The following is a 25,033-nucleotide window of genomic DNA, read 5'->3' as shown; positions in this document are numbered from 1 at the left end:
CTTCTGTCTATCTTATATGTGCGGAACTTAATCTTTTTCGGTTCCAATCTCTCCGTCGAATAAGATTTTTTTCTTTGGAGGTCGTCTTTGGGCATTAAACAATAACTCAAAACTGATACAAACAAGAAAAAATCAATTATTTAATCAAACAAAGAATTGTAATATTTCTTTTCAATAATCATATAATAATATTTCTTTCAAATAATTATAGACAAAGAGAATAATTTTGACGGTCTTAAAATAGCTAAATGCCTTATCATCTAATTAGCGACGCACAATAGATACAAACATTTCAAGGTGAAAGACAATTTCCCAAGTCCTTACAAATAATTAATGAGTTGTTTGATGGAATATTATCTTATCACAATCATTTATTAAAATAATCAATACCCAAATACCTTACAAATAATTGTTGGGGATATTTAAGGTATTATCTTTTCCGTACATATTAAACATTGTTAAAAAAATAATTACTAGAAGATTTTATATTTATTTATATCATGTTAGAAGTCAATAGCATGTTAGGTGCTCAATTATTTATTACAAAAATATGCTATCTTTTCAGTTTAGAGAGTAAAAATTTAAAAATTTTAAATCTGTATATCTGAAGTAAATTTTGGAATGATTAAATTTTAAATCTTTAATAACGGTTTTAAAATTAACTAGTGCAACTTCACTTTGAATATATAACAATATACTCATGTTTCTGTTAGTTTAGTTAGGTTTTTGAATTATTTAATTTGATTAATTTAAATTTGTATCGGGTAAATCACTTATAGCTTGTTTAGACAAGCTTTTGAAAGACCAAAAAATATTTATTTTAGAAAAAACAAGATATTTGATCAAATTTTGATGAGAAAAGTAATATTTCAGGAGAGTAATAAAAATTACTTTTCAAAAACTAAAGAAAATAATATTTCTTCGTACTTCTATTTTCAAAATAAATCAAATTTAGAAGTTTGATCAACCACCGAAAAAAAAAATCTTGATTAAAATCAAAGGGTCACAATCTACCTACCAATGTAGTCACTCATATTATGTTAGAATTTGGTATGGTCAATACTCAACACCTATTAAATGAAAATTTTGCATCGCACCAACCATCATTTCCCCATTTCTATTCCCATTTATTTCACACTCAAATCTCATGTAATAAGATTTGGAAAAAGTAAAACATATGTAACTTTTATTCCTATTTTATAGTAGGAATTAAGAGATTATTTTTGAGAATTTCTCAGCTCAATTTTACAATCAAATTATACAAGTAAAAATATTATTTCATCCTTCGTAATTTATATATATTTAATATATGAAAAAACAGGTCATGTTTTTAAAAAATTAAAATTAATTATAATTTATAGTCACACAAATAATTAACTTTAGAGCTCAAATTTTAAAAATCTTCATTTATTTCTTAAAATTGTGTTTATAGTCCAACACTTCCACATAAAATTGAGACTGAAGGAGTAGGTGACTTTCCGTATTTGTTAAAGTGCACCTAAAGGTGTTTTCTAGTGGTCAATAATGTGGGTCGAACATTATGAAGTCTTAAATTTAATTCTCTACAAAAAAAAATAATGCTTAATAGAGTATATTAATAATACTTTCATTAGTAATGTTTGTATTAGTTATGTTTGCATTAGTTATGCATATATTATTTCTTATGCATTGTTTGGTTTTGTGCATTAAAATAGTATGAATTGTATAAAAATATTTATTTACAGAAGTATCCTTCACAATTATGGTGAAAAAGATGTAAAAGTACTTTGGATGGGTAATTGTGTCTTTAACCATACTAANAGTCTTAAATTTAATTCTCTACAAAAAAAAATAATGCTTAATAGAGTATATTAATAATACTTTCATTAGTAATGTTTGTATTAGTTATGTTTGCATTAGTTATGCATATATTATTTCTTATGCATTGTTTGATTTTGTGCATTAAAATAGTATGAATTGTATAAAAATATTTATTTACAAAAATATCCTTCACAATTATGGTGGAAAAGATGTAAAAGTACTTTGGATGGGTAATTATGTCTTTAACCATGCTAATGAATGTACTAAACCCCTTTACATTACTAATACCTAGAAATTCATGGTATTATTAATACACTCTTCAATACACAATAGAGAGTGTAACTAATGCAAACATTAATTATACATAACATGAAAAAGTGTATCAAACAATGTATTACTAATACACAAAGCTAATGCATGCATTATTTTAGCTAATACACTCAACCAAATGATCCCTTTTAAGTGATTTCTTTTCATTTGCTATATTCAGATGGACAAAAGTATCTGATATTTGTTATTGATGGGAGGTAAGAGATATTCCATAAAAATTAATCGAAATTCACAAATTGACCCGAACACTATGATTAAAAAAAAAAAGTGAGATATTTATAATAGTGTAATATATTTGTAAAGAGCAAGGTTAGAATTNAAAAGAAGCATGATAGTGTAATTGAAATATCATCATAGGGCAGGCGTTATAATAGAGGAACCAAAAAAAAAAAGACCCCACCTTCCATCAAACTCTTCTATACTAGTATATACTTTTTGCCAGCCACCCTAGTTTTCTACTATTCCAACATACACTTTCTTCCATAAATCCTTGTTTTTATACTTAAAAAACTTTTTTGTGGATCATCACATCACATGGTCGATCTTGTTTTATACTGAGATTTCAATACTCTTTCTGTGTTGTTTATCAGACAATTAGATCTCCTATAAATCTCTCTTCTTCACTCACACGGAGTGCACATGGTTTTTCAGGCTCTTTCTACGTAGACAGAGCCGTGAAGAGAACCCTTTTTTCAAGTTTTCTGTAAAATCTTGATCTGGGGTTTTGCTGGTATTATATTATTTTGTGATCTTTAATATAAAAAAGTTTTAATTTTTAGTCAAAACCCATCTGAATTTTCGCTTGCCAGCTCAAAGGATTTTGAACCATGATCTCTACAGTGAAGCAATCGGCTTTTACAATCAATGGGTGTGATTTTATTCGGTCAAAGTCTCAATCTTTGGTTTCTTCACGCCGTATCTCTGTACTTCCGCCATTACCGGCGATGAAGTCTCGCCGGAGCTCCGGTGTATCTATTTCTAAGCCTGTTTTTGTTTCTTCTGTTGAGAGTTTTGGGGGTTTGAAGAGATCTAATGAGAAAACTGATAGCGGTTTGGTTAAGTGTAAGGCTTATGAAGCGGATCGGGCAGAACCGATTGAAGGACCTGAATCGAAAACGGAGGTGGCAAGGAAGATGAAGATCGGTGTTTATTTTGCTACTTGGTGGTTTTTGAATGTGATTTTTAATATTTATAATAAGAAAGTGTTGAATGCTTTTCCATTCCCTTGGTTAACATCAACTTTGTCACTTGCTGCTGGTTCACTTATTATGTTGATTTCTTGGGCTCTAAGAATTGCAGAAGCTCCTAAAACTGATCTTGAATTCTGGAAAACTCTATTGCCGGTAAGGAAAATTGTGTTTTTTGGATACCCAATTGTGTAAAGACAACAACTTTATGATTATTTTCTTGTTTTGATGATATTTGTGGACATAATTTTGATGTTTTATGCCTTGTTATTAGGTTAGTTGTGGTTCTTGTGATCTGTTTTGTAGTGTTTGGTTCTCTAGGGATCTAGTCTATGGTTATTGTGATAGTGAGATTTTTACCTGCCATAGATCTTGGGTTTAGTTTTTTAGGGGCTCTGTGGTTTTGGCTTAATTAAGATATATTTGCCAACATAGAACCTAAATTTGATTTTGATTTTGATTTTGTTTGGATTTAATGTTGAGAGAAATGTTTTCTGGGTTTGGTGACAGAGAATACAAAACAACAAAAGGTGTTGGTTTTGAAGTACACAACAATTGTTTTATGAAAATGAAGTTTTGTTTTTTTGTGGATGAAAACCACAAGAGACCTTCAATCTTAAGTGATTTAGCTTCTCCTTCGTTTCGGTGGACATGCACACAGACTGGCTTTGATTCTGTCATTATCTGAAAAAAGTTTTGTATTTTTGTGGATGAAAACCATAGGAGACCTTCAATGTTAAGTGATTTATTTTCTCCTTCGTTTCGGTGGTCAGACTAGCTGGGATAATATCATTATCTGAAAAAAGTTTGTATTTTTGTGGGATGGAAACAATAAGAGACCTTCATGTTTAGTGATTTCTTTTCTTCGTTTCGGTGGTCAAAGTTTATTTGATACATGTACTAGTGTGAGATAGCACGTAGATGTGCACACAGTCTAGCTTGGAACTATCATTATCTGAAAAAAGTGTTGTTTTTTAGTGCAGAACAGAGTCTTAATCACTCTTTGTTTTCTTCCTGTTTTGTATTCTAGGTTGCCGTTGCACATACAATTGGGCATGTGGCAGCTACAGTGAGCATGTCAAAGGTGGCAGTTTCATTCACTCACATCATCAAGAGTGGTGAACCTGCTTTTAGTGTTTTGGTTTCAAGGTTCCTCTTGGGAGAGTCATTCCCTACCGCCGTTTACTTATCTCTTATCCCCATCATTGGTGGTTGTGGTCTTTCTGCTCTTACAGAGTTGAACTTCAATTGGATTGGTAATTAGTTAACTTTTACTAGTTTCTAAGACTTAAGTTCCCCCAGCATTTGTGTTGATTCTCTTGCCTGCTGCATGGTAAAACATTTTTCAATGTCAATATACTTGTATACACAGAATTCTATGGAAATTTGATGGCAAATCTTTGGTAGCATAAGAGAATAATATTCCTAGCTGTAACAGCTGTAATATTAGACTGTATTTGGTATGATATGCTATGTTGCTCAGACTATTCAAAAATACCCACGGGTGCATGTCGGATTCGCCAAAAGTAGTGTATTTTTGGTGAATCCAACACGGGTGCGGCATCAAAAGTGAAGAGTCTGCGCAACTAAGATGATATGATCTTTTTTCAAAATTTCCATGAAAAGATGACATTTTTTGGTAACCAAATATCACAATTTGACTTATTCCAGGAAATGACCCTTTCTCTCAGGTAATTCAGACTTCTCGAGTTTGGTAATTCTTCAATTAATGGAAGGATCGTTATGTGATGCATTCAATCATTTTGTATTTCTAAGAGACCTTCCTTATGGATGAAATTGTATCTGAGTTTTTACTAGGCTGGCCTGTTTTTTGTTTAATAAGGGGGTAGTGGCCTTGACATTTAGTGATGTCTTTGACAATTTAGTTGGTTTTGAGTGTTGAACACAACTTTTCTTATGAATTTGTTTGCTGATGATTTTATCTGTTTTTGTTGGTTTGTCCACGTTAGGTTTCTCGGGGGCTATGATCTCGAATGTGGCATTTGTCTTCAGAAATATATTCTCCAAGAAGGGTATGAAGGGGAAGTCTGTTAGTGGGATGAACTACTATGCTTGCCTGTCTATGCTGTCTTTGTTGATTCTCACACCATTTGCCATTGCTGTTGAGGGACCACAAATGTGGGCTCTAGGATTTGAAAAGGCTGTATCTCAAATTGGTCCCCAGATCGTCTGGTAATCACATGACTGTCATCCTATCTGTTTTTACATTTTGTGCCATCAGCACTTTGCCATAAGCTCCGGTTAAATAATACTCCCTTCCTTACACTTTATGTGGCAAGGTTCAGAGTACGAGGGTTAAAGTATTCAATTATTTAAGCTTTTGGAAATAAAATTTACATATTTGGAAACTACATAAAAATTACTTTATATGTCATACTAGGTGATAAATCAAAATATTTAAGAAAGGTGTGGTCATGGAAGAACCTATTTAATTCCACAAATACTAATATCGTCACTTAAATTGAAACAAAGAGTGTACTGCATTTGACTACAGTAATTTTAATCATTTATATGTCAATTGAAAATATAGAGAACTTTTAGTGCTAAAGAAAACTAGGTTTATCAATATTATGGAAAACAAGGTCTTTCTTGAGTTGAGATTGAGACATTTGTCATCGTTATTGATTCCCGTAAGTTGTTGTGTGTAAGAGCAGTACATATTTCACTTCATCTGAATTTTACTACACTTAACTGTAGCTTAGCTTTCCCTCTTCTCAATCTATGTGAGTGAGTGAATTGGTATTAAGAATGTGAGGAGGAAGGATTTTGTGAAATCAGTTGCATCACATACTTAATTTAGGTTTGGTGTTGACTGGTGTTTAATGTGGTGAATGTTTATTGATAACAGGTGGATGGCGGCCCAGAGTGTATTTTATCATCTCTACAATCAAGTTTCATACATGTCTTTGGATGAGATCTCTCCATTGACATTTAGTATTGGAAACACCATGAAACGTATATCAGTAATTGTCTCTTCCATCATTATCTTCCGTACACCCGTCCAGCCAGTCAACGCTCTTGGAGCTGCCATTGCAATTCTTGGAACTTTCTTGTACTCACAGGTGATAATTTCATTTTTTGTCTTTCTGTATCAGATGTGATTGATTGTTCGTTCCTCGATATAAATTTTTGAAGTTTATAGCTTTTTCCACTTGAACGGCAAGCAAACTAGTTTTCTCCATAACTATTGTCATTATAAACACGAGAATGAGAGATAGCTACTTTCCCTTCCTTTGCACAACAATCTTCACTGGTATCTTTTTAGTTCCTCTCTCTCTATATCTGTGTGCATCTTTTCTTCCCTTCTTCTTTTGGGTTAGCACATCATAATTGTACTATTTGTTATTCGAAACTTAGAAACTGTCTTTTTCTCAACGAAGGCAAATCATTAAGTGCTAAAATGAATAGAGTGGCGATTGGAGGGACGTAAGTTACCATATCAAAAAATACTTGATGCCAAGTGTGTTTCCATCAAAATATTGGAATGAAATGAGTTCATACGGAGGTGATAATTCATATAACCAACTCCAACTAGCTTGGGGTTTGGGATTGAGGTGTTTTTTTGTTGTGCAATAAACCATGGTTCTGCATTTTCTTGTATCACCAATCTTTCAAAACGGATCCCTCTTCGATAATGCTCGTGATTTGCTGCTGCTTTCTCTGGTTTTCCTGTATTTTTTTGCGCTAGTTTCATTTTTTCATTGCTTGTCCTCTATTAACTTAAAACTGTTTGAATGTTATGCAGGCAAAACAATGAAGAGTGGAATTTGCATACTGCATTAGGGATAAAAGACGTTGAAGAGACCTTGAGGTGTTGCGATAACGTCTCTCAGGATCCTCAGTCTACCCTTACTTTGGGTTGAGCATGGAACTTATGAGTATGTAGATAGCAATAATGAGTTAAAATTAACTCAAATCCTATAGAGTTACTAAGGCTGGTTTCCCTGTTTTGTTATTATTCGTAGAGACATCAACAAGTGTACTAATAAACTGGTTGAAAGTGGTATAAATTAGTTCATTTAAGCATAAACCTTGCAGAATTTGGCTTAAATAAACAGCATGATTAAGGTGAAATTTGGCTTATGAACATATCGAAGAATCTGAACAAAACACATACTTCCTGGTGGAAACACCACTAGTAGAAAGTTAGAAACCAAGTGACGAGAAGTATATATGGACCTTTTAACAATCAAGAGAATTGGGTTCTGGGTTCATGAATCAACAGCTCTATCAACAAAATTTTCGACAACAATCTTATTTAACTTACAAAATTTGTTGTGCCATAAAACAGAAAATACTCTTTTAAGTTGCCTTTAAAGTACAAAGAACTCTTTGGGATAAGTATTACCAACTTCTCCATCAAACCTTCAAATATTTAATAGCAGTCTGAACATCTTTATCTCCTCTACCACTGCAGTTAAGCACGACCTTAGTTCCATTCGGTAAAGTTGGACACAACTTCTCTAAGTAGGCCAGAGCATGAGATGTTTCTAGAGCGGGGATGATACCCTCTAACCGAGATAACCTTTTGAAGGCTGCAAACATGAGGCATAAGTGAAAGATGAATGGGTTTGTAAGATACATCAAAAGTGAAAGCCGGTTACCAAACTAGAAAATAATAACTTCAACGGGGAACAAAATCATATGTAAAGCTTAGAACAAAGAACAAGTGAAATCATTTATCACCTTCCAAAGCCTCCTCATCTGTGATGCTATAATATTCTGCTCTCCCCAGATCTTTCAAAAAGCTGTGTTCTGGCCCAACTCCAGGGTAATCCAATCTAATAATCCGTCAGGGGAATAAACCAGTTAGAACTTGGAAGATGTAAAGATTTGATTTTGGGCGAATATACTTATTTTGGTAGCGTCAAGTGTACACACTCAAGATTTTGTAAATGAAATATGAGCACTTTGATAACGAGAAAAGTTCAAGTTATTACCCAGCACTGATAGAATGAGGCTCAACTATCTGCCCATCTTCATCTTGCAGTAAATAGCTCATAGCTCCATGTAATACTCCTACCTCTCCCTTTGTTAAAGTAGCAGCATGTTTACCACTATCTAGACCAAAACCTGCTGCTTCAACCCCAATCAACCTCACATCTTTGTCATCAACAAACTCATGAAAGAGTCCCATAGCATTTGAACCTCCACCAACACATGCAACAAGCACGTCTGGTTTCCCGCCCCACTTTTCCATTGATTGCTTCCTTGTTTCTTTACCAATCACTGCATGGAAGTCCCTAACCATCATGGGGTAAGGGTGTGGTCCTGCAACAGATCCAAGTATGTAGTGAGTTGTTTCAACATTTGTAACCCAATCCCTTATAGCTTCTGAAGTAGCATCCTTGAGCGTAGCAGTTCCAGAGTGGACTGATCTAACCTGCAATGTTAATTTTGGGAGATGTAATTAAATAGAGTGATTCGAATGCAATGGAAAGATCTCTTACAAAGTATAAGATAAAATTATGTGATCTATCCCAAGAATAAAGAGGGAAAAAGGATGAAGCTTAGCCATTTACATTTTCAGGGACGTATTACAGAAGAAAGGCGATGGTTCAGCGAACCACGGTCCTCAAGCCCTAAATAGAATTCTAAATGGTCTTCAGATCAAAATAGAGGCAGGGTAATTTTTTTTAAAAAAAAGAGATGACTATAGAGGCAGTGTAGGTAATGCAAAACAAGAAAATTTCCCGGCAATTTCTCACTTACTTTGCAAATACTTGACTGATTCATGGATTTTAATAAGATTACCCCTCCCCGTCTGTATACATCTTATCCTACTCCCTAAGTTCATGGATATCATTATTCATATCACATTCTGTTCTCCCCATTTACCAATATTTTGCTCTCAACCTTTTGTTCATGTACCTATGGACCACACTTATTAATCATTCCTGCAATTGAGAATTTATGAATGCGAGAAAAACACAGTACATTTAGAAGTCGTTTGGTAGAGTGTATTAGCAAAAATAATGCATGCTTTAATTATATGTATTAGTAATCCCTTGTTTGGTGCATTTTTTCATGGTAAGTATAATTAATGCTTGCATTAGTTATATACTGTATTGTGTATTGAGGAGTGTATTACTAATACCTAGAAATTCATGGTATTAGTAATGCAAAGGATTTAATGCATGCATTACTATGGTTAAAGACTCAATTACCCCTCAAAAGTGCTTTTACATCTTTTGCACCATAATTGTGAAGGATACTTCTGTAAATAAATATTTTTATACATGCATACTATTTTTAATACACAAAACCAAACAATGCATAAGAAATAATCTATGCATAACTAATACAAGTATAACTAATACATGCATTACTAATGCTTGCATTACTAATACACTCTATTGGGTATTATTTTTATACACTCTACCAAACGACCCCTTACAGTGAAATTCATCTGCGGAACGTAGGGAAGAAACCACAGGATTTTATTGAACAAGTTAGTGGCATTGCAGATAACCAAGTCAGTTATTAGAAGGTGCAGAAATTTCAGTGAAACCACAAATTTAATCAGTGAATCTTTAATCAATTTTTAATCTCCCCTCAAGTAAGCTATGACCAGAGCCGTCAATTTATAATGTATAATACAGACCTCAGCTCCAAGCAGTCGCATTCTGAAGACATTCAATGCTTGCCTCTCCATATCTTGAGCACCCATATAAATAACACAGTCCAAACCGAACCGAGCACAAACAGTTGCAGTGGCAACACCATGCTGACCGGCCCCTGTCTCGGCAATAATGCGTTTCTTCCCCAAGCGCTTGGCAAGCAAAGCTTGCGCAACAGCATTATTTATTTTGTGGGCACCAGTGTGATTTAAATCTTCTCTCTTCAGGTAGATCATTGGCCCTTCACCATCTGGACGTTTATAATGCTCAGTAAGTCGCTCAGCAAAATAAAGAGGGCTCTCTCTGCCAACATAATCTCTTAATATCCCATCTAGTTCCTTCTGCAGTCAGCATAAATGATGTACAAACAAGTTAGAAGTTTTATAGGGGCCAACAAGTCTTCACAATGCAATACAATTGAAATCATCAATCCATCAACGATGCCTCAATTCCGTAACAGTTTGGAATCAAGCTTCTGAATCATCTATATGCCTTTCTATCTATTCAAGTCCATTTCATTCAAAGACTACATAATTTCTCGTATAAGGAAATTACTAAGATCAGGAGTCCGTTAAGAGAATTTCTTCTTGATAAGACAACATAATTTTATTGAAGTTGCAGAAAACCTTATTTACACGTGATATACCAAAAATCAGAGATCAAGCAAGGGGTTATGAGCATAAAGCTCATAAGTCATAACTCTTTATATCAGAAGAAACACTTCAATTGTGCTAAATTTCCAACAAAATTGTAGCTCCTGCACTTTCCAAAGAAGTTATGCTTGAGGCAGATACTACGATTTACTTAAAACACACACAAAAATATTTGCAGTTTAAGCTAACTGAGTTAACTATTTTAACATGTTAACAAACAGAGACTTCGAAGATCAAGAAACTAGTTTCATCATTTCATGATTGAATAACAAAAAGAAAAGCTTTTTTGGTTAGTTTCACTCTTCATATTTCGAAGGATAAAAGAAAATACTTGCAAAGTAAAGCCTGAGGTAATGTCCAATCAATCAGATCCACTCTTATTACAGAATGGTGAATGCATGTCAAAAAACAATAACATCAACTAATCTCAAATCCTAAAGTTAGCATAGCAAGCAAAAAAGGATTCCGGATTTAAAGTTTTCGAGTTTCTATAACAATTTCAAGTTGTTATACAATAATAACTGGATTCACAATGAAGTATTTAATAAATTTCTTAATATATGTGCTAGATCCTTCAATGTAGTTTAGCTAAACCATATGAATGTTTCATATATCCATTTCATTCAAATAATCGAAGAAATGAAACAAAATCACCAATCGGAGAATGCAGTTAATCAAACACCTGAAAATCTTGGTCTGTGGCGAGCGAATTGAAGGCGGTTTCGAGCTCATCGAGAGCATGCATTAGAGTTTCCGGTACATACTTACCACCGAACTTTCCAAACCGGCCAAACGAATCGGGTCGTTGAATGGCGGCGGCATCCATTGATTTTCCGGTGAGGACACAAGCTATGGCTGGTGGATTGGTGGGTGAAGACGTAATTTTGATGAATTTGAAGGGTATTTGCGATTGAGACAAGGAGGAGAAACGGTGAGGCTTCGGTAGCGGTAGAGCTATTTGGCTCGGTGAGGAGAAGGCCATGTTTGGATGATTTATGAAAATAAAGCAAATCTAGAATCTTTGTTTTTTTATGACACTACAAGGGGTCAGTGGGACCCAATTAAAATGACGTGGATTATTTTGCCATTTTTAGAAGAAAAAAAATTGGTTGAAAAGATGGGTGTTCGATTCTTTGATTTGATTCTTTTATTTATATATAATATAAAAATCTAATTTCGAGAAAGAAAAAATTAATAGTTATAATGAACTATTGTTATAAAGAGGTATGATTGTCGCACTAAACTTTTCTTCATATATTCTATTAGTATTACCAAATACAAGAGCCCTTTAATATGGAAAGGTAAAATATCGTGGAAACTTTGCTGAATTTATCATCAACCTTGATTTCGCTATACGCTCAATAAGAAAGGTGAAAAGGAAATACAAATATTACATGTTAATGAATTCACTACTCCCTCCTTTTATATACAAAACATAACGTAACAGTAGTAGTAGGAAGAACTAGAAGTCAATAATTGGTTCACCAATAGTAAGATTCCTCTTGACAGACCAAGGCAAGTTAAAGAGCTTTGCCATTATGAACTTAAAAATCTTATTCACATTGATGTTATGCGTTGAACTTGAGAAGAAAAGTGTTGCTTTCATTGCCTTTGCATATGTCCTTGCCTGCAAAACACCAATGTGTCACATACTTATTATATCAGTACAATACGAGATGACGGAATGCAATGGAATGAGTCAGTATGTTTAGAACAAGTGTTGTCTTATTATACGTATATATAGTTCGAGCTGAATTGATAGGGTCAGTTGAACTGACAGAACGTGCTCTAGATTCTAATTTCGTTATATCTTACCTACTACTTTTGTTTTCTTGGTTTGTTGGGGGTGGGTGGACTCTGTGGTAGGGGACTGGAGGATGACAATAACTAACCCAAAAGACTAGTTCCTTTCATCTTCTTAGTATTTATAAACAAAATTAAATTTTTCATATTCTTGTGAAAACGAAGTTTGCAACTAAAGCAGGAAAATTCGGTTGATAATGCAAATACCACCCCAATATATGTGGGGGTCACCCGTCTTCATTTATGGAGAAACAAACATTTGAGGAACTTGTTAGGATCACATCGCTTTCCTACTTGCACAAAATAGAAGTGTACAAACATGAGGAAGAATGGTCTTTAATGATATGACGATTGAGATGATTACATATATTAATTAATCATGATTAGTGATAGAAGGTTCTTTGAGCCGAGGGTCTTATCATAAACAACTTCTCTACCTCTAAGGTAGGGGTAAGGTTTGCGTACACTCTACTCTGTCTAGACCCCACTTTATGGGACTACACTAGGTATGTTGTTGATTAGTGATAGAAAGTGTATATAAAGGGGCGTGTTTCGTTAGTTTGGTGTGTGAGTAAGTTTTTTCTGTAACGAGTAACGACCTCTACATTTATAAGGCTTAAAAAACCATTTAGAAGAAGGAATGAAGGAAACATTTAAGTATATTATGTTGATCAGAATTGTACCTGTGTCACCACAGACCATTGAATGTCTGGTGGAAGCTGAACAAAATCATCAAATTTGGTCCCAATTAGTATTGGAATAGCAGTCTGTGTTTGTCAATTATAGAAGAAAAAGATTAGACTTAATTACGTTAGCTAACAATGTTTTAAATTCTATAAATCATGTATTATAATTGTTCCTTCCATCCATCATTATCAAGAACAGTATTTGACTTCGTAATCTTTACCAATACATATTAAATTAGTTTTCATTGGTAAAGAACAACAAAACTTAGTGATAATGATCATCATGATTGTTATTCAATTGATTTCTTTTAATAGCCGTGGTGTACGGACCAACTTGGAGGCACCACGACTAATTCCACAGGTATGTACAAGGTAACTCTGTCTGCCAAAGTTCGGACATATGAGAGGAAATCACCTAGTGTTTGAACCCGAGACCTCATGGTTCTCGACCCCCTTTATTGACCTCTAGACCACACCCTTATACGCCGTTGTTCAATCAATTCTTCTTGAAAGTTGAAGCTAATCAAGTTTTGCTAATAACGACGTATTCTGGTCATTAAGTTTCAATCATTCAAATCTAAATGAACCAACTGATAAAGTTATCATCTTCAAGAACAAAAAGTAACTAAAGTACTACCTTACCTATTGCCATATGCTACTTTTTATTCAAAAGAGTGAAAGTAGTTCCAACTACTGTCATTACTCAGTTCCTTTCAAAACTTTACTTCAGTATATCAATAAAGTCCCAACCACTATAGTTAAGTTGCTGTTTGAACGACTTTTTCTTTTATTTGGTGAAATGAATTGCTACTGGCTAGTGAAAGTCTCATCCAACTTTTTTCTTTGTTAGTAATAAGTAAAAGATGATTCTTGGTTTTAAAGTTTACTCCTTTTTTCAAGAAAACAACATCAAAGTGAAAGAGAAGTAAAAGTTTCTCACCTGATTCCACTTTCTTGCTTCAGTATACCAACTTATCACACTGAAATTGAAAAAAAAGAAAAACAAAAGCTTTTAATAACGGTGTTCAAGTTTTATGCACTAACAATATAAGAAATACGAATAAATCTTCTTCTTGTTTTGACAGTATCAGATTAAAGCTACATACTTGTTCAATGTACTCCGGCTAGTGAGATCGAACATAAAGAGAATGGCAACAGCATCTTTACAAGCAATTGGAATCTGATCAAATGAGCTATGATCACCTACAAACCAAAAGTTTAATTTCAAAACCGAATTATTCACTGCATTGATTAAGCTACATTAACAACCTTAAAAGTGAAAAAATTGGCCTAAGCATTATTAGCTTTCCAGATTAAGGAAGAAAATTAATGAACATACCTCCTACATCCCATATTCTAAATGCAATTCGTGCACCTCGTACAACTAATGTTTTATCCATTAAGTTCAATCCCTTCATCTGCAAGCACCTCTTTTCTTGTTCATCACCTACATACTTAATCTGGAAAACAAAAATTTAAAAAGTTACCAACAGTGTTAAAAAAACTGTTTCTTTGTTTAAGCATAAGAAGTTAACATTCTAACTCGGAAATCAAGGGTGTGAACTCGTGATCAATAAAGTGGAAAAAGGCCAATCGGGCGTGTATGGTAGGGTGAAAAATATTTCCAATTTTCTGATGTTTGGTTAAATAAATTACTTTAAAATGAGGAAAATGATTTCTTGTATGTTCCCCACATTCCACCCCATCCCAACCCCACCCCTAGATCATCCAAACCCCACCCCTAGATCCTCCCAACCCCACCCCTTGATCATCAAAATCCCTGCCACCTCCACTCCCCACCACATTCCAACCTGTATATTTTGCTAAATAACATATAGTTGCTCTTGGGGTAATATTTTTTTTGGCTTACTTAATAAACACTAGAAAATAAATAAAAGATGCACTCGTTTTCCAAGAAAACATGTGTTCATATAAAACATTTTCCTTCATACCAACACACTAGAACTCAAATTTCACTAGAAAAAAAAATCATCCAAATCTTGGTGAATAGTATTGTTGCTCGGACTCTTCAAAAATATTATCAAGATCCTAAAAAAACATGTTTTTTGGAGGATCCAATATAGGTACATCAACATTTTTGGAAGGCCTGATCAACCCAGGCTCATCAGTTACTCGATAATAGTCTATATGTTCCTAAATTAGTCCGTACACCGGGGCAGAGCTAGAGCTTCGCCTACAGGTTCCACAGAACCCAATGAGCGGTTTTTTTCTAGAATTCAGAACTCATAAACTCAAAATCATAATTCCGTAAACATAACAAAGTAAAATACTAAGCTAAACAGAGAAAATTATGTTAAGCTTACCACAAAACTTGTTTTACCAATCTGACAATCACCCAAAATACTGATCTTCAAAGTAACTAAATCTGAATCACTATCATACCCACTACAAGTTGCAGTTAAAGGATCACCTTCTCCACCACCTACCCCATACCCTTCAACTTCCTCCATAGCCACCGGAGACGATGAACTTCTTCGAGACAAACGCCGGTACCTCACCGGTTTCCGGCCAGTTGAACAAACAATGATTCTTTCCCAAATAAAACGAAAAAACTCCCTAAAGATTGAAGCTTTATCAAATATCTTCCACCTAATCTTGACTTGAACTATTTTCCGGCAAATATTAGTCATTTTTTCCGGTGAAAAATCATGGGTTTTCTGAGCCATGATGTAGAAAATACATAAGAACTGATTCTGGGTTCCACATTTTGACAGTCTTTTTCTAGTTGGAATTTTCTGGTTGGATTTATTTGTGACTTTGTGAAGACGATGACAAATTGTTGACCGGCATGTGTCTGTGTTTTTAGGAATGTAAAAAAGAGACGGTCCAATTTGCCGGCCGGCGTCCTGTTTTTGATGTAAACGTGGGTATATAGGTCAATTGTTAGGCACTTGCTACAATATATAGAGGTTGTATGTAGGGGTAAATGTTAAAAGATTAAAAAAGTCTCACATCGTTGGTTAATGAAATGGGTGGATTCCGTATAAGGCTTGGGCAATCCTTTTTCCTTTGAGCTAGTTTCTGGGGTGTGCGTTAGGCCTAAGACTTAATATAACATGGTATCAGAGCAGGGCCTATCTCACTCGATGTTGGGGCGCCCCAAAAATTGCCCACGCACCAGATGCTAAGCACTGGACGTGAGGTGGGGGTGTTATAGAATGACAAAAGTCTCACATCAGTGTTTAATGAGATAGGTGAATTCTTTATAAGACTTGGACAATTCTCCTCCCTTTGAGCTAGCTTTTGGGGTGTGAGTTAGGCCTAAGACCTAATCTAACAGTAAATTGGTCATTTTCATTAAGGGTATTTTTGGAGTATAGAATTGTTGAGTTCGATTCGAAGTTTGAGTATAAAAAAAAATCATATTTACTTGTGTCTTTAATATGAATTCAAATTAACCAGACAACAAAGAAGAAACAAATTTAGAATTGTTGAGTTGATTCGAGATTTAATTATGAGAAAAATTATATTAATGAACATTTTTCACTTGTAGTTGGAGATAAGAAGAAAAGTGAAAGGAGAAATAGAGAGGGAGAAAACGAAGTATCTAGTGAGGAAGGTTTTTTTTTTTTTTTTAGTAGATTAGGAATTTGGACATAATTTGACTTCTTACTTGTTAAGGGTCGTTTGGTAGGTAGCGAAGTAATTTTTTTATGTATTAATTTTTGATAACTTAGTTCGATAATATTTAGTTAAGATGTAAGTTTATAATTTAGAAATTTGTGTTATAAAATATAAAATAAAATAGCTAATATTCATATAATTGATACTTATTCAACTAATACATATATCATTCAGCTAGCTACTATATGATCCCTTAAAAACATAATAAAAAATTAACCTTAGGTATGTTTTACATTTTGAGTTCTAAAAATAAAGAACTTTTTTACCAAAAATTACTTGATTAATAACTTATAAGATTATTAATATATTAATTCTTCGTTGGAAATTAAATCTTAATCTATTGAAAAATTTTAATCATTTCATTCACCGCTAAATCATGGCTTTTATCGAAGCTTACCAAATTATTTTATCTTAAGATGAAAACATACATTATTTAACTTAAGAGAAATAAATTAATGAGAAAGAGTCAAGATTTGATTGGCGGATACAGATCATAGGATATTTTAAAATTTTTGACATGCTAATAAAAGAATAAAGTTAAACAAAAAAAGCTGCAAAATAGCATAAGAATGACTCATACTTTTGTGCTTTTCCACAAAAGCATTTTGTTAGAATTAATAAAGTTTATTTATGCTCTACTTTTTTCCCAGCTAATCAGGTCCATAACTTTTTTTTAGTACTTCATAGTGTGAATCTTGTTTTATACTTTAACAACAAATTTAAGTTTTGGTTTTGCACAAATTGAGAATATTATAGTCTCTGTGTTTTAATTTATTTGTATTACCTTTCTTTTTAATTAGTTTATTTAATAAAAATTATCTCTTAATTTCAATATTTAACATGACATAGCTAGATTATTCATGTTGATCGAAACTTCTTTAAATCTTGCTCTTTCATTAAAAAAATTCTCTCAATTTATATTATTGTTGTTTGCAAATCATCTACTCGTATTTATTTTTGTTTTCATTTAGTGATTGGTGTTCACATTAGAGCCCGATCAAATATGGTTTCAGGTCAGAAAGTTCCACATTAGGGGTAAAATGTTCCCTAACAAAGATGATTTTCTACTCAAAGAAACTCAAACTCTAAACATTTGGTTAAAGATGAAGGAGTACTCATTTATTCGTATTTTTCCTATTAATAGAGTTTTGGTGTACACAAAACAAAACAAATGGACTCTCTGTGTCCTAATTATTTGAAAAATAAAAGTCCTAATTTGTCCTTCCAACTTAGCTATGATTTAAAACTAGGGTAATGCTAAATGGCCAGAAAATTTGGTCAGAATTTTGCCAAAAAATTTTAAAATTGTATAATATCTTTTTTATTTTAAAATAAAGTGATCTTTTTGCATTTTTTAATTAAAAAATATGAAGTTAAAAGGATAAAAATGTTCAAAAAGGTAAAATAACATAGGTAAAATACCATTTTGGCCAAATGTTTTGGCCAAAAGGATTTTTCCTTAAAACTAATACTACTAGATTTGAGTGTTGTAGACTAAGGGCAAAAACAAAAGCGATTATTAGGTATGGAGAGGTAAATTCTGAATTTATAAACTTAGTTCCGCCCTTGACTTTTCCCTAACGACGAGAATAGTTAAAATGTAGTATATAAACTTATTCCTTTTTAAAAACAATTGTAATGAACTTCTCTATTTTCTCTTAAAATTTAGAATTATAGTATTATAATTATAAAATTCTAGAAGCCAACACTAATTAGCGGATTAAACAGACAATTGTAGAAGTCAAATGTCTTAATCAACTTTGTAATGAATATAAAATAAGACACAAATTAACTACGTAAGATTCTTCAATCAACCATTAAATAAAACTATATAAAAATAAAATAAAACTGACTTTAGTTCATATTTTAATTATCTAAAGAAAAATAATTCATGCATGTATTATTTTATAATATAATAAATAGAATTTAGGTAGAAGGCGTGATCATGAAGAATCTAACATGCCACATATCATTAATTATGTGGATAAAATAAAAACTGAAAACGACCTTCTAGCTAATTGAATGATTAATTATTTAATTTACCTAGAACAAAAAATTAATGATTTGTTAAGAATGTTTTTTTTTTTTTTTTGGGTCATGTTTGCTACTTTCATTAATTCATTTAGGGTAGTAGGGGTAGGTACATTCAAACTTCCAAAATGGACTTTGGTTGATAGCTATTACAAATTAAATCACCTAACTTTAGATATTATAATAAAGTCATTGTGTTGGTTGCAATGTTTGGAACTTGAAGAAAAATGAAAGTGGTACCAAACCTAGAAGAATGATTTATCAACAATAGATAGATGTATTAATAGAAGATTGTTGTTATAGCTCGATACTTAATATTGATGATTTTAAATTGATAAAATGTTCAGTAGAATAATTATCGTGTGTTCGAAAATTCTAGTGAAACATGAGTGATTATACGTTATTCTTTTTTAATTTAGTGATAAATTTTAAGATTGTAAATTTAACGGTGAATATGCATAAGATGCTTTTAAAGACAAGACGAGAATTACATGTCCAAGAGTTGCTCGTGCGTCAACTATTGAAGCTTGATACAAACCATCAAATGGCATTGCAACCTTATACATCGAAGTATAAGATATTACAGTTCAAAATACTTTCATTCAAATAATAGTTAAAATTATTCTATTTTAAATTTATCTCAATGCTTCTTAAACATTCTCAAATATGTCTAAAATATGTAAGAACAAATTCTTGTATTCAAACAAATCGTTTGTGTTTTCTTTATCTTGGTAGATATTTTGGTTATATATAGCTAACACAATTTCATTGCTCCTAATATATAATAATAGTTTACGTTAGATTACAATATATATTATTCTATTTTCCTTGTAGTCTTTCAATCAGAGTCAAATTATTAGGCAACAATATTACTTGATAAATGAAATTAATGTATAACAAACACGTGTATACAAAACAAACAAAAAAATAAAAATAAAGGTCACATACACAATCTCATCAATGGGGCTAACCCCAATAGACCATGGCGGAGCCGCCTTATTCTGGGGTTATAGTTAAAATAATTTTTTAGGTATATATGATAGATGTCAAATTTCCTTTGATTATTCGTGTGTCTATTTCTTAAGATTTTAATCTTCCTTATTGAAAATTCTGGCTCCGAGCGAGCAATAGATATGTTTTGTAAATTTGGAAATTTGATTGATACATCTGCTACTAATATATAAGTCTTGATAACCACACAGCTCGCAGTCAACATGTCTGTATCAATTGTGTGGTTTTCTTACTCATATAAGTAGATTTATATTTTGCCTTTGATATTCTATATTATTACTTCACTTATTCTATACAGTTTGGTAAATAAAGCCATATTTTGATGCTTCTGCAGTGCTTTTCCAATTTATATTTTGCCCTTAATATTGTTTTTTATTACTTCAGTTGTTTTGTACTTTTCTGTAAATAAAGCTACATTTTTGTGCCTTTTAAAGATGCTTAAATCATTCTTTCCTCCTTCATTATCTTTGTTTGCTGCTGTTTATTCCAATTTCTTATAATTAATTAATGAGAAATATAAATAATTGATCTAATTAATGAGAAATATAAATTTTAAATTTAATACCACGTTCATTCCAATTTTAGAAATATTATTTGACTAGATACAAAAGTTTGAAAAAGAAAAGACGGTATTTCAAATTTGTATTCTAAAACAAGTCTCTAAAAATATATTAAAATTTGATTAACTCTCCATATTTCACATGTGCCATATAAATTGGAATAATAAAAGTAACATATATTATTTGAAAATTACGTTATGAATATTATAAACCACAACTTATAGTATTTAAAAACATATCAAAAATTGATAAACTCTCGAAATTTCACAAGTGTCACATGTAAATTGGGATAGGAAATAACAAAGGGTGTGTTTGGTATGAAGCCAAAAAACCATTATGTCAAGAGAATTTATATATTATCTAGTAAAATAATATGAATTTCCCAAGATATAATATTGTATGATATTATATGGAAAAATCCTTTTGGTCAGAATGGTAAAATAACATATTTCACACTATGTTGTTTTACCTTTTTGAACATTTTTACACTTTTAACTTTACGACCTTTTCATTAAAAAATGGAAAAAAGATCAGTTTATTTTAAAATAAAAAGGATATTATAGACTTTTTAAATTTCTGGCCAAATTATGGCCAAATTTTCTGGTCATTAGCATTACCCGATATTATATATTGAGAAACATAACGTAATATTTATGTTGGACCTTACATCATTGAAAATTTCAAATTTTATGCATAAATCGCATTTACTCCATGCGTTTTATGCTTTAGTTAAGTATTTTCGCTGCATTTCCTTGTTTGTCCTCTTAATTGCATTAATTGAATTTATTGCATATATTTCATCACTTATTATACAAGAACTTTACTTTATTGCATATATTTCACCACTTATTATACAAGAACTTTACTTTATTGCATATATTTCACCACTTTATTAATTTATTCTTACATAAATACACATACATTTAATAACTTTACTATGCCAAATTTAATAACCAATATAGATATAGAAATTGTTTTATATCTTGCTATTTTTGTTATCATTTTTCTTATAATTCTGCATCGAATACTTTCTTTTTTGTGTTGAGGGTCCATCGGAAACACTTTCTACCTCAAAAAGGTTGGGACAAGGATTGTATACATTCTACCCTACTCAAACCATACTTGTGAGATTACACTTGATATGTTATTAATTGTTGTTATTACTTAGCTTATATACTTCTTAATATATATAGTTACAAAGATTGTTTTGTTTCTTGCTATTTTGTTATAATTCTGTGTTGGATAGTTCTCTTTTGAATCGAGAGTCCTTCATAAACAACTTCTCTACCTCATTAAGGTAGAAATAATGTATGTGTACATCTTACATCTATGGGGTGTAATCTTGACAAAAAAATTAAAGTAGGTCAAAAAAATTTATATGTAATATTAACAAAACACGATGGGGTGAAATGTGGGCGTTAGTGAACTTTGTGTTTGAGCTAATTTGCATAGCTTACACATCATTGGTCTCAAGCCTGAATAAAGAAAGAAGGGTCGCAATGAACTTTACGATAATCTTAAAATCATCATGAAATATTAGTCAATTTTATGATAAATATTTATATATAATACAAACATTTTTTTTTAAAGAAATATCTGAATTTTGTTCTAGCTGAAAATTTTCCACTGGTAGCATAACTTCCTAATTTCTTTATTCCCAAGTTATATATCATTTACAAATTTAATTGTATGGACCTTGTTGCTTGTGGCATAGATATCGTTGCCGTTAATCAATATACCTTAGTTAAAAATATTTAACTAGAGACAACCTACTTGTAGGTTGATGAAAACAAACTTTTAGCGATTAATCTGAGTTGTGGCGGGATGGTCGAAATTTATTTATTTTGACTAGTGATATCGGTTTGATCTATTTTGAAATGGAAATAGAATTCCATTGTAAGCACTGCTCTCAGAAATAGACTCTATAATATGTGAATTTGAATTCAGTCGACCCAATACAAATACCATATATTAATCGAGAAAAAAAGGAATCTTTTTACATTGATTAGTAAATTTATGAATATAATAATTATTAATTATATACTTATAAGAAATGGAATGATGAATATTTTATGGCCAACAAATTTATGCAACAAATAGCTAGGTACTAATCTAATTAATGATGTTTACTAAACGCATGGATCTTAATTATCTTGCAGGACTAGTTGGTTGTGTAACAATTTGAAATTCACACTATTAATTATTATTTTTTGGTAATAGTAGTTGTCAATAATTTTTATTTTCTTATAAGTATCTTGATGACGGTTCTAAATTTATTATTAAATAAACCATCAACATATTTTGATTAGAGACGGTTCTTCTCGTATAAATAATGATGTTCGAGTCAGCTAATCTGAACTTCTATTTTATTAGGAAAAATGTTTTTTTTTTAATGGAATCACTACTCAAAACACGTAAATTTCCAAGGGAAAACCCGTTGGAATAGGTCTCTTTATAACATTTTTAAATAAAAACACTTTATTATAACAATTAATTTTTTCTCGAAACGGATTTTTATGTTATATTTTATCTTTCTATAAGATTACCGATAATAGCTTTAGAAATATCGATCAAATATTTTGATACTTTATTATATTATATGACAAAGAATATTATATGAATATAAATTTCTATCATTAAAAAAGTATCCTTTATTTACATAAAATGTGATTAATTAAGCTACATTAAAATTCTTACATGCATAAAATTAAAAAAATGAAAATTTTAATTTTATGTTTCTTTTTTTTACCTATAATAGCCAAATATTATTATAATAATTGTACATCAAATGATTTTTACAGCAGCCAAAAGGTTTCAAAACAAATGATATTGTTATAGAGATAGTTCGAGAGAAGGCCCAAAATAGTCTCTCATCTTTGAGTTAAAGACTCAAAGTCATCCTTAAGTTTTTACATGAAACACTAATAATCCCTCATGTTTGCAATATTGGTGCACTTTTGGTCCTCCCCTAAACTTTTGCCTATTTTTTAACATTAATTTTGTTTATAATTTTATGTAAGGAATGTCCCCTCGTTTTTTATATATTTAGTAGAAATAATAACTTCATGTGAGAGATTGTGAGAAGAAAAATACCTTGTTTTGTTCAGTAGAAATCATATTGCAGGTAAAATCGAGAGGTTCATCACGACGATTTTACGTGCAATAGTACAAATTTGCAATGTCATATGTTAAAATGTTCTTAGTTTAATTGCAGTAATATTTATACTGAATAGAACAAGGTGTTCTTCATTTCACCTTTATTTTAGATATTTTATTTGTGTCTAATTGTGATTCACAAGTCACGCCATTCATCTAATTTGTTATTTAAGTGGAAGATTCGTAAATTAATTATGAAAGATAAGGGATAAATTCAAAAATATCTTGTTTTATTCATATAATTTGTTATTTAAGTGGAAGATTCGTAAATTAATTATGAAAGACAAGGGATAAATTCAAAAATATCTTATTTTATTTTCCTCTAAAATATTTCCGTTTATTATAAGCTAAGCAAATCTATTCATCATTGGTAGATAATTTAGTCAGCTAGAAATAATATTATCTACAAACAATTTAGCAACGAAGAATTTCAGTCTCTTTCGTAAAGAATTATCATATACTTGCTTCAGATTATTAGTTCATTTTACGTCAATAAGTGAATCGATCTAATAATTAATTATAGAGAATATAATAAAATAAGCAAACTTTTGTATGACGAGGTGTTAGAAGGAAACTTTTGATAACGTTGATGCATTAATTCTTTTTATGTTTGCCGTTTATATTGTTATGATAGATAAAGTAGGTGTTGACATCCAATTTTTTANTTGTTATGATGTATAAGTACTAACATAAGTATATATCATTCCTATGAATATAAATATAAAAATGATCTAGTGATTAACCAAATAATTAAAAGTCTTGTAATCACAATATTATGAATTTCAACGAGCAAAAAAACAACAGATGTAACTTTCCTAAGCTTTGCTTGCAAAAGGTATTTCAATTTATTAAATTAAAAAACGTCATAAGTATTGGCCCACGTTGGGTGAGTTAAGGTAGTTATACAATTAATCAATTAATTAATTAATTTCTGAATTACAAACTGCCATTAGGTGAAATAGGTTTTTCACTTTTATCAATTATTATATGATAAATTAATCAAAATAATAACTACTACATTCACTTGTTGCATTCTTGTTTGATGAGAAATTGATTACTCAATATTTTACTTGTTGCATTCTTGTTTGATGAGAAATTGACTGCTCAATATTTTAAGTTGGTGATAGCTAAAATTAAAAGCAAAAAAATTGAAAAAGAGATAAACATCGTATGAACCAAATATGGATTTTTTTTTAAAAAAAATTCTGGTTGGTGAAGAATATAACAATAACTACATCAATGGGGATTGCATATTGAATATTGATAAATCATCAAGTTAGAATCAAGATTAATACAAGTTCGATCAAATTCAATAACTTTGATTCTAATTCATCACCTTTTTATGCATAATTATAGCAAAGCTAAAATTAAGGTCAAATATGAGTTCGATCAAATTTAATAGCTTTGATTCAAATTCATCACCTTTCCATGCATAATTGCTAGAAAGGTCAGAAATGAGTTCGATCAAATTTAATAACTTTAGTTCAGATTCAATATTTACATTAACAAATTCATTAAACGTATATAAAA

The 25,033-nt window shown here is 31.4% G+C and overlaps 3 protein-coding genes across 3 annotated transcripts; 1 reads left to right on the top strand and 2 right to left on the bottom strand.

The window, feature by feature from the left end:
• Positions 1 to 2,488: 2,488 nt before the first annotated feature.
• LOC125875907 (glucose-6-phosphate/phosphate translocator 1, chloroplastic) lies at positions 2,489 to 7,368 on the top strand. Its single transcript, XM_049556969.1, has 5 exons — positions 2,489 to 3,473; positions 4,348 to 4,573; positions 5,288 to 5,510; positions 6,187 to 6,400; positions 7,084 to 7,368. The coding sequence occupies exons 1-5, from the start codon at positions 2,958 to 2,960 to the stop codon at positions 7,093 to 7,095; spliced, it is 1,191 nt and encodes a 396-aa protein (XP_049412926.1). The 5' UTR covers positions 2,489 to 2,957; the 3' UTR covers positions 7,096 to 7,368.
• A 125-nt stretch (positions 7,369 to 7,493) lies between these two features.
• LOC125877210 (tryptophan synthase beta chain 1) lies at positions 7,494 to 11,620 on the bottom strand. Its single transcript, XM_049558552.1, has 5 exons — positions 11,294 to 11,620; positions 9,943 to 10,299; positions 8,279 to 8,721; positions 8,025 to 8,119; positions 7,494 to 7,873 (listed from the first exon to the last, which is right to left on the bottom strand). Exons 1-5 carry the CDS (start codon positions 11,591 to 11,593, stop codon positions 7,698 to 7,700), a joined length of 1,371 nt encoding a protein of 456 aa, XP_049414509.1. The 5' UTR covers positions 11,594 to 11,620; the 3' UTR covers positions 7,494 to 7,697.
• Positions 11,621 to 11,848: 228 nt separating this feature from the next.
• Positions 11,849 to 15,979, bottom strand: LOC125877053 (septum-promoting GTP-binding protein 1-like). The gene is made up of 6 exons (XM_049558359.1): positions 15,425 to 15,979; positions 14,440 to 14,560; positions 14,207 to 14,303; positions 14,041 to 14,080; positions 13,098 to 13,181; positions 11,849 to 12,238 (listed from the first exon to the last, which is right to left on the bottom strand). The coding sequence occupies exons 1-6, from the start codon at positions 15,785 to 15,787 to the stop codon at positions 12,074 to 12,076; spliced, it is 870 nt and encodes a 289-aa protein (XP_049414316.1). The 5' UTR covers positions 15,788 to 15,979; the 3' UTR covers positions 11,849 to 12,073.
• Positions 15,980 to 25,033: the final 9,054 nt, after the last annotated feature.

The sequence above is a fragment of the Solanum stenotomum genome, chromosome 9, assembly GCF_019186545.1.
Source record: "Solanum stenotomum isolate F172 chromosome 9, ASM1918654v1, whole genome shotgun sequence".
NCBI classification, from domain to species: Eukaryota; Viridiplantae; Streptophyta; class Magnoliopsida; order Solanales; family Solanaceae; genus Solanum; species Solanum stenotomum.
Note: the sequence above shows the minus strand (reverse complement) of the source record. Positions and strands in the feature narration are given on the sequence as shown.